The 17,060-nt window shown below is 48.8% G+C and overlaps 1 protein-coding gene across 1 annotated transcript; it reads left to right on the top strand.

Annotated features, from left to right (window-relative positions):
• Positions 1-173: 173 nt before the first annotated feature.
• Positions 174-13,424, top strand: Serpinf1 (serpin family F member 1). Its single transcript, XM_021175753.2, has 8 exons — positions 174-309; positions 4,760-4,847; positions 6,663-6,861; positions 7,540-7,695; positions 8,170-8,373; positions 9,241-9,383; positions 12,418-12,628; positions 13,058-13,424. Exons 2-8 carry the CDS (start codon positions 4,767-4,769, stop codon positions 13,315-13,317), a joined length of 1,254 nt encoding a protein of 417 aa, XP_021031412.1. The 5' UTR covers positions 174-309; positions 4,760-4,766; the 3' UTR covers positions 13,318-13,424.
• Positions 13,425-17,060: the final 3,636 nt, after the last annotated feature.

Raw genomic sequence — 17,060 nt, forward strand, 5'->3', positions numbered from 1 at the left:
TGCCCCTGAAGTTAGCCATCATGTGGAGGGTCCCAATGAAGAGAGATAAAGGTCCAAGGGAGATGTGGTGGGAGAGGAGGTTGGCCAACATGTGGTCTTGGAGCCACATGGCAGAAGGGCAGCAGTGGGTTAAAGTTAACACCAGACAATGATGCAATCACAGATTCCAAATGGAGTCAGGTCACTTTAAGAAAGGAGTAGCTGTAATCTGAAGCCTGCTGGACGCTGGTTGAGAGGCAGCTACTCCCTTCACTGCTTGCTGGAGCCCCTCAGAGTGCAGGCTGTGAGAGAAGCTGCAGCCGACCACAGGTAAGGCAGCGCCTGGTCTAGCCTGGGGAAGACAGATATGGAAGAGGCTCCCTGGCTAGAGGGACTGGGAGTGGCAGGGGCACCCCAGAGAGCAGAAAAGAGGGGTGCAAGGAAGTGGAGGTAGGGTTATAGTAGCCCCTGCAGTTTAGGAACCAAGGTGAACAGATGAGAGGGGAGAGAGAATTGGGGGGACAGAGGCCCAGGACTCTATTAGCCGTTCACTGTATACCAATAGGAGAGGCTGGACTGTGGTTTTGAATGGTGTTGGGAAAGGATGTGGTGGTGGGTGATGGGAAGCAGGGAGCTAAGCTCTGGGACTGGACTCAGCAGTACCCCGGAGGGGCTATAGTCCCATAGGCTGGGTTCTTCTTGAAGTTGCTTCCACCAGCAGTGAGAAAGGAAGGTGAGCTTCCTGCAGCCCAGCCTGACTCCATTCGGATCGCTGGTTCCCTTACAGCAAGGAGCAGTGGGCTGCCTGAGGCCTGCTAGGTTCTCTGTCCAGCTTCCTCTCATTCTCTCTTACCAAGAGAGCTGAGAGACAAATGAGGTCACGGCCTCTTGCGAACAATAAGCACCATTTAGCCTAGCTGGTTTGTGGGGTCTGGCTGCCCTCCTGCAGCCCTTGCACCTCCTGATGTAAGCCACGGCAGGGAGTGGTCTGAGTCAAAAGAAAGAGACAGGCTTTCCAAGAGCCAGCCACTGTCTGGACCTTAGCTGCCCATCAGTTCAGCCCCCAGGGCTGAGGGGGATGGGTGGGGACCAAAGAGTTCTGTTCTGCAGGGCTGACCTTTCTGGGGGTGTTGGGAGGTACAATTATGGGGTATCTCAGGCTGATTCAGATCCCAAGATTTCAGGAGGGAAAAACCCCAAACTGTCCAGGGGGTGAGCGGCGTAGCCATGAGCCAGCCAGACTGAACCCCTGGAAACAGTCCTTGAGCCAGTGGAGAGAGAGGTGTCCTCCCCTGCACTGTCCGCATGGTCACTGCCATGTGGCTTGAAGGCAGCTTGGCTCTGGGAGGAGGAGGAGCAATGTGTTTGTCTCCGACTGGGTTTAATCTGAAACACATGTACTGGCTCCCACTTGTCTTCTCAGCTTGGATGTGAGACCACAACATCCCAGTTTCTGTGCCTCCTGATTTGGGGCACATGGGAAGGCCAACCTTGACTCAGAGAGGGAGAATCTTGACCCCTCTCCCCGGACCCTCCTCCCCCTGGAGCCTAGAAATCTGGCTTGGACACTGCCCTTTGGACAGGATGGCATCACTGTCCTGGTGCCCCTGGCTAGCCAATAACTGCCTCCCCAATCCAGTTATTGCAGCCAGGGCCTTGCATGTGTCCTGTGTAGCCCCTGCTGCACACCCTCACTTTCTGCCCTTTAGGGTCTCCATTTCCGTTATTCCTGTGGCTTGGGGTGGAACATTCAGACACCCCCCTAGCACCTGTCCCTGCTTGTAGCTCTTGGCCAGCATTGGACCTCTGTGTTTCCCCATGCACATCAGATTTCCCACCTCAGATTCAGTCCTCAGTCTAACCACGTGGTAACAAAGATCTGTGACTTAGACTCCCACCACCACCACCCCCGCCCCCGGGAGGAACTTCAGGGGGTCCCATCTGCAAGGGTACCTCATTTACTTCCTGGAAGAGGATGTCCAGGGTGACCACCTCCTCATGTCTCAGTTGCTACCTACCCAGAGGGACCAGAGGTGCCTCTCTGAGCACCTCTCTGATAAATCAGCCTCCTGAGGCTCAGCCAAGGGAGGCTGCTGCCTGTGATGGGAGGGGCTGGGAAGGGTAGACAAGAAGCCTAAATCTGCATTGATTTCTCTGTTGTTCTAAGGGGTCTCTCCTGAGCAGCTGGGTGGCAGTGCCCCTGGATGAGAACACAGAGGTCCCTAAAATTCCCACTGGGAGACCTGCTATAGATGAGGGGTTAGGGAGAGCCAGGTTGGTTCCTGCTGGTGGTGCTGCCAAAAGCAGAGTGAACGAGGAACGAGGAGTCTTCCCGTTGTTGCCCTTCACGCACTATAGCCGTCCCATGGATTGTCTGACTTAATTTTAAGGACCGTAGCCGATGATAGCAGACTCCTAACTTCTCAGATCAGATATTTTTCTGGGAAGTCAGAAAAGTTAGTGATGCATGTGTCTGGCAAGGGAGGGCACGTGTATGTGAGACGATGTTGATGGAGCGGAGGGGGCACATCAGCATGTGCGTGCTATAGGATGGGTGAGGGCACACTAGGACAGTCAGTGGTCTTTTCTGAGTCGTGAACCCTGTCTTCCTCCCCTAGACCTGACTCCAGGGGGGCACAGGAATGATGTGCGAGGACACACAGCCCAGGCTGCAGTTTTGTCTTGTGGTCCAAGTGCCAGATGAGAGACAGAGCAGAAAAGGTCATTGCTTAGGGAGATAGAGGGAAATGGGAGGTCCCACCAAAAACTGGTGCTGTTTAACCTGAAGGAAGGAAGGCTCTGGGGCTAAGAGCCATCTCCATGCTAGGAAGGGGAAGAAGACATAGCCCTGCACAAGAGAAGCCAGCTAAAGGGACAGTTGAGGGCACTGCTAAGGGCTGCTAAGACATTGTGTAGGCAGATGTGACTGTGCACGCCTGTAACCTCAGCACTTGGGAGGCAGAGGCAGAAGGATCACACGTTCAAGGGGAGCCTAAATACAGTATGATTGTCTCAAAAAGGAAAAAAAGGAGAGATGTTCTAAAATGTAACCCTCATAGAAGTAGGTCAATACTACTATACTTTATACAGAGAACTTGTATACTATACTATACTATACTATACTATACTATACTATACTATACTATACAATACTATACTATACTATACAATCCTATCCTATCCTATCCTATCCTATCCTATCCTATCCTATCCTATACTATACAATACTATACTATACTATACAATACTATACTATACTATACTATACAATACTATACTATACAATACTATACTATACTATATTATACTATACAATACAATACTATACTATACAATACAATACTATACAGTACTATACTATACTATACAGTACAATACTATACTATACAATACTATACAGTACTATACTACACAATACTATACTATACTATACTATACAATACAATACTATACTATACTATACAATACAATACTATACTATACAATACTATACTGTACTATACTATACAATACAATACTATACAACACTATACTATACAGTACTATACTATACAATACTATACTATACTATACAATACTATACTATACAATACAATACAATACTATACAATACAGTACTATACAATACAATACTATACAATACAGTACTATACTATACAATACTATACTATACAGTACAATACTATACAGTACTATACTACACAATACTATACTATACTATACTATACAATATTATACTATACTATACAATATTATACTATACTATACAATACAATACTATACTATACAATACTATACAGTACTATACTATACAATACTATACTATACAATACTATACTATACTATACAATATTATACTATACTATACAATACTATACTATACAATACAATACAGTACTATACTATACAATACTATACTATACTATACAATACTATACAATACTATACTCTACAATACTATACAGTACTATACTATACAATACAATACTATACAGTACAATACTATACTATACTATACTATACTATACTATACTATACAAGTAGGGCTTTATTCTTTAGATAGCTATGAAGTCCCAGAGACCAGGTTTGGTCCCAGGCAGTGTGGCCCTGGTTCATACCCTCTTAACTAAGAATTGCTCTTGAAATAGAAGAAGGGAGTCAAGTCAGGCATGATGGCTCACATCTGGAATTGTAGTACTCAGGAGGCAAATGGAGTAGGGTAGCTGCAACTTCAAGGCTAGCCTGGGCTACATACACAAGAACCTACCTAAAAGAAAGTGTGTGTGTTTGTGTGTGTGTGTGTGTGTGTGTGTGTGTGTGTGTGTCTTTAACATAGGCTTTGGTCAGAGAACTAATGGTGGATAGCAGGACCAGACCAGGTGTTCTGTAAGTCTATGACCTGGGCTCTGCTCCCATCCTGAGACAGGGTTCCAAATCCTACCAAAGGAGCTGGCCGTGTGCCTCCACGGAAAAGCCTTGGTGTGTGTTTGTGCTAGAGCATTGTCTTGGGGCCTGAAGAGCCTGCTGCTGGGTCTTCCCTGTGCTGGAGCTTAGATGGGAAGGTGGGTCTCCTGATAGGAGACCAACATGGGGGCACAGCTCAAGGAGGAGTGCAGGGGCAGGTCAGGGATGGCAGACCTCAAGCCAAGGGTCCACTTGGGGCTGAGAGCTGGAGGGAGGGGAAGGGCTCACTCTGCCTGACTCTTGTCCCTGGGCAGTGTGCAGTGGCAGGGGAGGGTGTGGGTGAGGGGAGTCGTTTGCTCTCTTGTTTCTCTTGTAGTTCCGGGATGCAGGCCCTGGTGCTACTCCTCTGGACTGGAGCCCTGCTCGGGCACGGCAGCAGCCAGAATGTCCCCAGCAGCTCTGAGGTCAGTAGGGTGGGTAGGTGGGACAGCAGAAGAGACAGTGCAGGGAGGCAGTCCTGGATCCAGGGTGGGTTTTGGCCTTCACTCTTCTAGGCCTTGGTTACTTTAACATCGAGACAAGAATATCTTCCCTCTCCTTTCAGAGGAGCTGCCACTATACGGAGGAAGTAGGGGTGGGGTCATGTCACACAAGGACAAGGGGGCTGGGCATATTAGACCTGGGTTGTGGGCTTTAAGTGTGGCTTAAGGCTTAGTGACCTTAGACAATACTGTCTTGCCACTAGCCAGTCACTTATTCCTCACCTACTAACTCCCCCTTCTCTGTTGGGGGTGAAGCCCAGGCCCTCACACATGTTACACACGTGATGTAGTACTGAGCTCTATCCATGGACACTTCCTTTGAGGTTGGTAGGTACAGATTAAAATCTAAAAATCCGGGCTGGTGAGATGGCTCAGTGGGTAAGAGCACCCGACTGCTCTTCCAAAGGTCCAGAGTTCAAATCCCAGCAACCACATGGTGGCTCACAACCACCCACAACGAGATCTGGCGCCCTCTTCTGGAGAGTCTGAAGACAGCTACAGTGTACTTACATATAATAAATAAATAAATCTTAAAAAAAAAAAAATCTAAAAATCCCAGCACTTGGGAGGCAGAAGCAGGTGGATCTCTGAATCTAAGGCCAGCCTGGTCTACATAGTGAGTCCCAGGACAGCTAGAGCCACATAGTGAAATCCTGTCTCAAAACAAACAAACAAACAAAAAACAACAACAAAAAAAATCAAAACCAGCCGGGCGTGGTGGCGCACGCCTTTAATCCCAGCACTCGGGAGGCAGAGGCAGGCAGATTTCTGAGTTCGAGGCCAGCCTGGTCTACAAAATGAGCTTCAGGATAGCCAGAGCTATAAAGAGAAACCCTGTCTCGAAAAACCAAAAAAAAAAAAAAACCAAAAAAAAAAAAAAAAAAATCAAAACCAAAAACCAAACCGAAAAGCAACAGGGACTGGAGGTACAGCTGGGTGGCCAAGCATTTGCCTAACGTATGTAAGAGCCCAGCTTTGATCCAAAGCCCTGGAAACAAAACAAAAAAGCAGAAAGTCTCATAAGGAAGAGGCTGACACTGAAAACAGGTCAGAAAACTACAAATTCCTCTGGGGTCTGGTCAGAGGGGATGGCTTGTCAGGAAAGACAGGGAGGGTGTCACAGCAGAACCTAGGCAGACTGGGACCAGCCAGCAAGCTGAATAGGGAAGACTGGTCTGAGGATGGGTGTCTTTGGGGGTTGTTGGTGGTGAGGAAGTTCCCTGCAGAGGGAAGGGGATAGAGAGGGATGGATGGAGGGAGACAGACAGACAGACAGAAACAGACAGTGTATTTGTAGGCTAGAAGTCAACCTAGAGTCATTCCTCAGGTCCTCTGAAACAGGACCCCTCACTGAGATGGAATACACTGATTAGTTCAGGCTGATTGGCCAATGAGCCCCAGGACCTGCCCATCTCTGCCTCCCCAGTGCTGGGATTATAAGCATGCACCTCCGTGCCCAGATCTGGGGACTGAACCCAGGTCCTTGAACTTGCATGCTGGTACTTTATCTACTATGCTATCTCCCCAGCCCTACAAGTTTTATTTTAAAGTGGGCCAGGCTTCAGGTTCTCAGGCCACAGTTCAGGTCTGGCAAGCCCTTTTGTGTCGCCCTTCCCCCTCCCTGCCTCCCAGCACACAGGTTGTGTAGACTCATGGCCCCAGGGACCAGAGGACCACCCTAACCAGGAGGCGATGTACTCACTGTGCCTCCCTACTGGTTCTTGTATTCTAACCCAGGGCTCCCCAGTCCCGGACAGCACCGGCGAGCCCGTGGAGGAGGAGGACCCCTTCTTCAAGGTCCCTGTGAACAAGTTGGCAGCAGCTGTCTCCAACTTCGGCTACGATCTATACCGCCTGAGATCCAGTGCCAGCCCAACGGGCAACATCCTGCTGTCTCCACTCAGCGTGGCCACAGCCCTCTCTGCCCTTTCTCTGGGTGAGTATCAACTGAAGAAGGCTGCAGGTGGACCTGAATTTCCTCCACTCAGAGTTTCCATGCTGCCGCCACCAGGGGAACAGGAAAGGGGCGGTGGGGGCCATACACACAATCCCTACCACTTTGTAAGTGGCACTCGACCTTGGTTCCTTAAGTGGCCTCCTATTGTGTTTTAGTCTTTTTTTTTTTTTTTTTTTTTTTTGGTTTTTCGAGACAGGGTTTCTCTGTGTAGCCCTGGCTGTCCTGGCACTCACTTCATAGAGTTAGCTGGCCTTGAACTCAGAAATCCGCCTGCCTCTGCCTCCCGAGTGCTGGGATTAAAGGCATGCGCCACCATGCCCGGCTCGTGTTTTAGTCATTTAACCAGGTTCTAGGGGTACAGCTGCCGTGAGCAGAGCTGGCTCCTCCTCAGAACAGGGTAGGTTACGACAGGAGAACTTCAGGACCATGTCCCACTCTTCTCTCTGTAGCTCTGATAACCTTGCCCAGTCTTAGAGCTCTTCCTAGCAAGGCAGTCATTATTTCTTTCCACGCCCTGAAGATCTTGTCCAGCTAAAACACCTGCAATATCGGCCTCCTCGGGCTCTCAGAGGACAAAAGGGTTGATGTCTAACGTCCCTATCCTGATGCGGGCCCCACGGGCAGTTATGAAGCTTGGCATCCTTTTCTCTCTGGCAGGAGCTGAACATCGAACAGAGTCTGTCATTCACCGGGCTCTCTACTATGACCTGATCACCAACCCTGACATCCACAGCACCTACAAGGAGCTCCTTGCCTCTGTTACTGCCCCTGAGAAGAACCTCAAGAGTGCTTCCAGAATTGTGTTTGAGAGGAGTCAGTAGCCCCGGCCCCACCCCACCTCTCAAAGTCTATAGAGTCCCAGCTGGTCCCCCAACTCATAAAGCTGCCTCTGCTTCTGAAGGGCAGGCACGCCCCATTATGCCTGGCGCGAAGTTGCTTCAGAAAAGCCTGGCCTGGGTTGTCTGTATGCTTCCATGCGGTCTAAACAATAGGCTGTGTGTGCTCAAGCCAGGCCTGGCACTGGTGGGCAGGAAAGAGCCAGTGAGACCACAGAGGAACAGAAAGAGGAAGTGGGCTCTGGGAGACAGCGGGAGGGTCTGGGAGGGAAGTAACACGATGACTGGGAAAGCAACGGGTGGAATCCACTGTTCCCTAGCCAGGGTCTGGGCAAGCTGGCAGATGCCCCAGCAAGTCAGGGGAAGATGCTGAGCAGGAAGCTAGGGTCTGGCATGCTTTCAAAGTGAGGGTGCTGGTTCAGCTCTCATCTTTGATCTGTTTTCTCTCAAGAACTTCGAGTCAAATCCAGCTTTGTTGCCCCTCTGGAGAAGTCCTATGCAACCAGGCCCCGAATCCTCACGGGCAACCCTCGCGTAGACCTGCAGGAGATTAACAACTGGGTGCAGGCCCAGATGAAAGGGAAGATTGCCCGGTCCACGAAGGAAATGCCCAGTGCCCTCAGCATCCTTCTCCTTGGCGTGGCTTACTTCAAGGGTGAGGGCTTCCCCACTTGTCTCTGGTCGAGGGAGGGCAGTGTGTGTGTGTGTGTGTGTGTGGTGATGGTGGTGAACCTGAATGCAGGTACCAGGCCAGAGGGAGATCTGAAGGCCACAGTGCTTGTAGCATATGGGCGTATCAGACCAAGTGTTTCTGAATTAGCTGACCAGTGAAATGGCTGCATGGGGCTGGGCACAGATCTCTGGCTTTTTGAATCAGACCAGATTTAATCCTGGCCCTGCCCCCCATGAGCCCATGTCCTCATCTTCACGGTAAGGATAACACAGCCCCCTCCCAGACACTCTACAATACATGCTGTCCTGCTCAGAGCAGCCCCCTACTCCTGGAGTCATACCCCTGCTCAAGAACTGCTGTCAGCATCCTTCTAGACAGTGGTAAGGCCTCGGGAGACCCTTCCACAGGCCTCCCCTGAGATCTGTTTTATTCTTGTGGCAGGAATGGCTTGATTAATTTCCATTTTACGTTGCTTTGTGACCATCTTATGGAGTAGTAGCAAGAGTGGATCCTAACTTAGAGGGAAGCCCTGGGGCTTCCTACTCCAAGTCCCCAGGGGACAGGAGAGCACACACACACACACCAGCATATTAAAGGCCACTTTAAACAGAAGGAGCCTGGTGATCTAAGTCAGAGAGAGAACACTCACTTATTTCTGAGTTTGCCTCAGGAGGATAGCCAGAGCCCGTGGTGCATGGAGCCTGTGGTCTGCGCCACACATGCCGGGACCCAGCGGCTCCTGTGTTCTTGCTGCTGACAACTCAGGTTGCTTGGTCAGTGGACGCACAGCACGGTCCTGTGGCCTTTCTGGGGACAGTGGCTCAGGATGCTCCATCTGTTTCCTTCCAGGGCAGTGGGTAACCAAGTTTGACTCGAGAAAGACGACCCTCCAGGATTTTCATTTGGATGAGGACCGGACCGTGAGAGTCCCCATGATGTCAGATCCTAAGGCCATCTTACGATACGGCTTGGACTCTGATCTCAACTGCAAGGTCTGTAGGGATGGAGGTGGGGAGGTCAGAGAAGGGCAGGGTGGGTATGGCACAGATGGCCACTGAGATGTGCAGGCTGTCTGAATTTTGCTGTGTGACTTTGGGCAAGTTATCAATGTTTCTGGGTCTTGCCTTCCTTTCTCTCTCTCTCTCTCTCTCTCTCTCTCTCTCTCTCTCTCTCTCTCTCTCTCTCTCTCTCTCTCTCAAGTTATCAATGTTTCTGGGGCTTGCCTTCCTTTCTCTCTCTCTCTCTCTCTCTCTCTCTCTCTCTCTCTCTCTCACATCAATGTTTCTGGGGCTTGCCTTCCTTTCTCTCTCTCTCTCTGGCTTTCCTTTTCTTGAAGAGGAGTGAGAAATAGTTATCAGAACTCATTCTCCCAGGGTTTGTTTTAAGGATCAAGGTCACGAGAATGGGTTTTCAAGATCTGACACTCAGAGTTGAGGACAGTGACACACCTGTAACCCCCAGCAGTCAGGAGGCTGAGGGAAGGTGATCTCAAGAGCTCAGTCTGAGTTGTACTTTGTGACCATCTCAAAACACAAAGAGTGGCTGGAATGATGGCTCAGTAGTTAAGAGTACTGGCTGCTTGTCTGGAGCTGGTGGCACATGACTTTATCCCAGCACTCGGGAGGCAGGAGCAGGCAGATCTCTGAGTTTGAGCCTACAGAGCAAGTTCCAGGACAGCCAAGGCTACATAGAGAAACCCTGTCTCAAGAAAACCAACCAACCAACCAACCAACCAACCAACCAACCAACCAACCAAATAACTACCTCCTGCCCCCAATAAAACCAACAACAAGAGCACTGGCTGCTCTTTGAGAGCACCAGGCTCAATTCTCAATACCCACATGGCAGCTCACAACCATTTGTCATCCCAGTTCCAGGCGATCCAACATCCTCTTCTGGCCTCTGCAGATACCAGGCATGTCTGTGGTGTACAGACAGACATGCAGGTTACCACTCATACACATAACAAGCAGACAGACAGACAGACTAGGCACTCGCCAGGGTGTTCCTCAGTGGAGAATGCTTGCCTAGTATGAACAAAGTCCTGGGCTTAATCCTCAGCACCGCCAAAAACAAAGCAAGAAAGAAAGGAAAAAACTCGACACTCAAATGTTTATCTATTCATTCGTTTCTTTCTTTTTGAGAAAGCCTCATGTGGTCCATGCTGGCCTCAAACATACTAGCTGAGATGACTTTGTTTGTACTCCCAATCTTCTTAACTCTACCTCCCAAATGCTGGTATTTGTTTGTTTGTTTTTGGTTTTTTGGAGACAGGGTTTCTCTGTGTAGCCCTGGCTGTCCTGGAACTCACTCTGTAGACCAGGCTTGCCTCGAACTCAGATATCCTCCTGCCTCTGCCTCCCAAGTGCTGGGATTAAAGGCGTGCGCCACCACTGCCCAGCAGGAATGTGTTTTAGTTAGGCTTTTATTAAGAGACACCATGACCAAGGCAACTCTTATAAAGACAAACATTTAATTGGGGCTGGCTTACAGTTTCAGAGGTTCAGTCCATTATCATCATGGTAGGAAGCATGGCATTGTGCAGGTAGACTTGGTGCTGGAGGAGCCAAGAGTTCTACATCTTGATCTGAAGGCAGCCAGGAGACTTTGTCCTCTGTAGACAGCCAGGAGGAGGCTCTCTTTCTACCCTGGGCAGAGCTTGAGCATAGAGACCTCAAAGCTCACCCCCAAACTGACAATTCCTCCAACAAGGCCACACCTCCTCCAACAAGGCCACACCTTGTAATATGTCATTCCTCATGAGGTAAACATTCAAACATACTAGTCTACTGGGTTCAAATCAATTCAAACCCCACAGTGCTGGGGAGTAAACACACAGCTTCATGCAAGGGCTCCACCAAGTTGGCTACAGTCCCAGTTCAAGTCTTTTGACAGCTTCTCTCTTTAGAATTAAGAGCAAAGTTTTGACAACTTGTCACAAATGTCACATGCTGACATTCTACAGCTCTAAGTGTACCTGATTTCTTTCTGTTTTAAATCAGTACTTATTAACCTTTTCTAGGCTATGGCTCCTTTGGAAATCTAAGATCTTGAAATAGTGGGGTGTGGTGACACATGCCTTCAATACCAGTACTTGAGAGGCAGAAGCGGTGGATTGCTATAAGTTTGAGGCCAGCCTGGTCTACACAGAACGTTCCAGGCAGCATAATAGAGAGACCTTGTCTCAAAAAAAGAAAAAAAAAATCCTGAAACACTCTAAAGAAGTGACATTTCTGTTTATGATTCCATGGGGACTCTGGGAAGCCCAGAAGCTATGTCCACAGGCCCTAGGATCAACACATCTGTTCAAAGGATCCATTTTATTGTTCATTTCTGGTTCAATGCTCTACACAAAGCAAATGGTCAGCAAATGCTGGCAGGCAGTCTCTGGGGGACATTCCACTTCAGCTCCTAAGAACCAGGCCCTGATTCGTGTGGTCAACTTGACACAAGTTAGAGTCATTTGGAAGGGTGAAACTCAATTGATAAAATGCCCCCACCAGACTGGCCTCTGGGCAAACCCGTGGGTCATTTTCTAGATTAGTGATTGATGTGGGGGGGCCCAGCCCACAATGGGCAGTGTCACTCCTGGGCAAGTGGGATGGCATAAAAAAGCAGGCTAAGAAGCCATGGGGAGCAAGCCAGAAAGCAGCGTTCCTCCACGGCTTCTGCTTCAGTTCCTGCCCTGAGTCCCCTTCGTGATAAGAAGACACCCTGCGAATTGTCAGATGAAATAAATCCTTTCCTCTCCAAGTTGCTTTCAGTCATGTTTTATCACAACAATAGAAACCGCAGAGGAATCACAAACAAACTTGTGTTCATTGAACTTCTGTGGGTTTTAGGCTGAGAAGAAAACTCCCTACTCATGGAAGGACTGCCAGTAACCAGTAGCCTACAGCCCAGGCTGAGGCTGGGGAACACAAGCCTGGGGCCCCGTTACAGCAGAGGGGAAGGCAGCTGTTGGTGGTTTTGTTTTTGTTTTTTTTCTGGCTCACAACTAACCCGTGCGCATCTCTGCTGGGTTAGATTGCCCAGCTGCCCTTGACAGGAAGTATGAGCATCATCTTCTTCCTGCCCCTGACGGTGACCCAGAACTTGACCATGATAGAGGAGAGCCTCACCTCTGAGTTCATTCATGACATCGACCGAGAACTGAAGACTATCCAAGCTGTGCTGACTGTCCCCAAGCTGAAGCTGAGCTTCGAAGGCGAACTTACCAAGTCTCTGCAGGACATGAGTATGTTTGCAAGGCCACTTTGCTCTCGGGGCTGAGTCTTGGAGCCTGCCACCTTGCTGACAGAACTGAGTCCTGTGACTTTCTTTGTAGGGTGGCTCAGGGAACATGTGACATCATTACAGGGGAGGGGAATGAAGAACCACCTCCCATTAGACTCAGTCCTTGGTGTATGTGTGTGTGTGTGTGTGTGTGTGTGTGTATCTCTATGTGTCCTATAACAGCCCAAAACATTCTCTCAGGCCAGGTCTGGCTTCAGTCTTCTTTGCTATATGTTCTTAGGTAGGTCACTGAGCCTGTCACAGAGTGCCTCATACCTCACAAGTCACTGTGAGGTGCTCCACTTCTAGCTTGCTTTCTTGAAAATCAGCTTACACAAACAGGGAGTATGTGTGTGTGTGGTGTTAATGGAATCTCTCTGACTCTCCACAGAGCTACAGTCGTTGTTTGAGTCACCCGACTTCAGCAAGATTACTGGCAAACCCGTGAAGCTCACCCAAGTGGAACACAGGGCTGCTTTTGAGTGGAATGAAGAGGGGGCAGGAACCAGCCCCACCCCAGGCCTCCAGCCCGTCCGCCTCACCTTCCCGCTAGACTATCACCTAAACCAACCTTTCATCTTTGTTCTGAGGGACACAGACACGGGGGCCCTCCTCTTCATAGGCAGAATCCTGGACCCCAGTAGCACTTAATGTCTCAGTGTTCTAGAGAAACCCCCAGATGGAAGGCTGATTATACATTCCAGGAAGGCAGCCGGTAGCTTCAATGTAGCCTCTGCAATAAAAGAGCTTTTCCTTAATGTTTGCTTCTTCCTTCTCCTGTTTGAAGCTGTTTCATATGGAGAGAAACTGGTCCTCATGAATTTACATACTTGAAACTGGAACTGGCTCTGCAAAAGTCACCATTTCCTGCTCTCGGAGTGCTGGTGAATGAGGAGGAGGAACGTCCTGCCACAGGAGGGCCCGGTCCCTGGAGGGCCCTGTCCCCGGAGGGCACCTCCACACACAACTACTAACACTTGCTGTGGCGTTCGTTCCTCATCTGTCTCTTACGACCACAAATATCTGGGGAAATCAACAGCTGCATTAGAGGTCCCAGCCATGACTGCTCCCCTTGCTTCTGGGACCCAATTTTTCCCTTGGGGGACACAATCCAAACCATAGCACATTTCCAAAACAACCAGACTCAGTTTACTTACGTATTTATGTGTGTTTATGCAGGTATGTGTTTGCACATGGGGTCATGTAGGGACCAGAGGACAATGCTAGGTGCCATTTTCCATGAGATGGCTGCCTTTAAAAGTTAAACAGTCAGGTAGTGTGGTGGTGGGGTGCTGGTGGCCGCAGCAGCCACAGAGGCAGCAGTGGTGGCACAAACCCTGAATCCCAGCACTTGGGAGGCAGAGGCAGGCGGATTTCTGAGTTCGAGGCCAGCCTGGTCTACAGAGTGAGTTCCAGGACAGCCAGGGCTATACAGAGAAACCCTGTCTCGAAAAACCAAAAAGAAAAGAAAGAAAGAAAGAAAGAAAGAAAGAAAGAAAGAAAGAAAGAAAGGTTTATTTATTTACTTTATGTATGTGAGTGCACTGTAGCTGTCTTCAGACACACCAGAAGAGGGCATCTGATCCCATTACAGATGGTTGTGAGCCACCATGTGGTTGCTGGGAATTGAACTCAGAACCTCTGGAAGAGCAGTCAATACTCTTAACCTCTGAGCCATCTCTCCAGCCCCAGAAATATATACTATTGAGGGGATGGAGAGATGGCTCAGTGATTAAGAGCCTCTTTTGGAAAACCCATGGTTTTGTTCCCAGAATCCACATGGTAGCTCACAACCCTGTGCAGCTCCCAGGGGATCTGATGTCCTCTTCTGGCCTTCACAGGCATTGCACACATGTGGTGCACAGAAAGATGTGCATGTAGGCAAAACACCCATACACATAACATTTTAAATTATTATTTGTATGTATATGCATGTAACAAGTGTGTGTGTGCGCGCGTGTGTGTGTACCACAGCATAAAACTGTCAGGAGACAATTCTGTGGAGTTGGTTCTCTCCTTCCACCTTTAGTGGCCACTGAAAATTGAGGGTTGCTAGGCTTGAATGACTAGCATCTTTTCCCGCTGAGCCACCATGTTACCTCTTCCTACCCCCCCTTTTTTTTTCAGTCTCTCACTGGCGGGGACCATACTAAGTAGAGCAGCTGGCTGGCTGGCCAGTGAGCCCCATGGACCCGTCTGTCTCCACCTTGACAATGCTGGATCACAAGCAAGTGCCGCCACACCTTGCTTCTTTTTACATGGTTGCTGGGGTTGACTTTGGGTTCTTGTGTTAGGAGGGCAAGCTAAATTTTGCCAACTGGGCCTATTTATTTTTTGAGAAAGGGTCTTAGGATGTACCTGGCTAGCCTAGAACTTGCTACGTAGACAATGCGGGCCTCAAATTCAGATGTCCATCTGCTTTGCCTCCTGAGTTCTAGGATTAAAGGCGTGCACCACCACGCCTGGCATTCAGTCCCTATTTTCTGAGACAGGGTCTCATATAGCTCAGGATGGCACTGAACTCCTACTCCTCCAGCCTCTACTTCCCACGTGCTAGGATTATAGGCATGTGCCATTATACCTGGCAAGGTTTTATTTTTTATTTTTAGTTATGTGCATACATATGTGTCTGAGTGTGGGCACATGCATGAGTGTAGTGCTTGCAGAGGTCAGAGCATCAGATCTCCTTGGCGCAGGAGTTACTGGTGGTTTGAGCTGCTTGTCACTGAGGCTAGGAACTGAACTCGGATTTCTTGTAAGACCAGTATATGCTTAACTGCCACCTCTCTAGCCTATCTATCTATCCATCCATCCATCCATTCATCCATCCACCCATCCACCCACCCACCCACCCACCCACAGACAGGGTCTCACTGTGCAGCCCTGGAACCCATTTATGTAGACTAGGCTAGCTCAGGACTCACAGAGATCTGCCTGCCTCTGCCTCCTGAATGCTGGGATTAAAAGTGTGTACCACCTTACCGAACTTAAATGTATAGTTTTATTTTATCCTTCTTTTTATTTACTTTGAAAGATTTTCTTAAAATTCTGTGTGTGTGTGTGTGTGTGTGTGTGTATAATTGAGTGTAGGAGCTTATGCAGACCAGAGGTGTTGGATCTCATGGACCTGGAGTTACAGGTGGCTGAGTCACTCGGTGTGGGTATTAGGAACTGAAACGAGGCCCTCTGGAGAAGCAGTGTGTGCTCTTAGTTGCTGAGACACTTTTTCCGCCCTTTTATTTTTGAGACAGGTGTTTTGTAGCGCAGACTCTAGCTCTTGACCATCTAGTCTCAATCTTCTGAGTGCTGAGATGATAGGTGTGTTGCTACCGTGGCCGGATCATACTAGATTATAATATAAGCACAGGTATTCTCAAGGTAGGTCACATGAGACAATGAGAGAGTTTTTTGAATTTTGTTTTATGTATGAGTGCTTTGCCTGCATTTGTCTGTGCACTATGTACACGCAGTGCTCACACAGGCCAGAAGAGGGCATCATATCCCAGGAACTGGAATAACAGCTGGTGTTAGCTGCTGAGAATCAAACCCAGGACTTCTAGAAGAGCAGTTCATGCTTACATCTTACAAAGCATCTTAAAAAAAACTTCCATGCACAGAAAAAGGCCTGATATGTAAAACGTTAAATATATCCTTTGAGGAAGAGCACCTATTTTATAAAACACATGGCATGTGTTTGGACTAGAATAACTATAGAGTTGTCTGTAGGATTAAACTTTTTTCTTGAAAAAGCTCTACCCCAAACAAAACAAACCTTTCAGGTCACCTCCTTGTCAGGGTAAGTTAACAGACAGCAGGAGACTCAAATGCTGCCCAGTTCCCAGTCCACAAATGTTTGAATACTGTCTTTTAATACCAGCTTCTTGAAAAGCTGCTGCCAGGCACCTTCAGGACTGTTTATCTCCTCACTGTAATGCCTTGACAGTCAACGGCTGCTCCTTGGGCATGGCTAGGATGAGCAAGTTCTAAAAAGCAGAGTGTATGGACTTGGGTTTTCTTTCCCACTAACTCATCCAAACAAACTGGTCATCAGCAATAATGTACTAAGGATGAGTCAGAAAACCCCATAGCCACCTGTTCCTTGTGGTCTGGACGATTACCACCCATCCTTAGGGAAAGGGGCAACGTCCTTCCCTCTGTCTCAGTTGGAAACCATAAGCAGCAGTGCTCACAACCACAGCACTCGGGGCATCTGGAGATGTAACCAGGAGCCTCACAGTCTATCAATGAGTGATGCCCATGGCTGCTCTTGGAGTGCCCTGCAGACAGACTCATGGCTCCCCCTGGAGTGCCCTGCAGACAGACAGACTCACGGCTCCTTTTGGAGTGCCCTGGATTTCATGTGTGAGCCTGAGGAGACATGGCAGTAAGCAGCA

The sequence above is a fragment of the Mus caroli genome, unplaced genomic scaffold (genome assembly GCF_978045245.1).
Source record: "Mus caroli unplaced genomic scaffold, Mus_caroli_1 scaffold_13, whole genome shotgun sequence".
Lineage (NCBI taxonomy): Eukaryota > Metazoa > Chordata > Mammalia > Rodentia > Muridae > Mus > Mus caroli.

Excerpts from the sequence above, each read along its gene's own strand:
- Serpinf1 (XM_021175753.2), top strand. The coding sequence starts at position 4,767 with ATGCAGGCCCTGGTGCTACTCCTCTGGACTGGAGCCCTGCTCGGGCAC. Across the intron at positions 6,862-7,539 it reads CCTCTCTGCCCTTTCTCTGG|GAGCTGAACATCGAACAGAG; the intron begins GTGAGTATCAAC and ends TCTCTCTGGCAG. Across the intron at positions 12,629-13,057 it reads CAAGTCTCTGCAGGACATGA|AGCTACAGTCGTTGTTTGAG; the intron begins GTATGTTTGCAA and ends GACTCTCCACAG.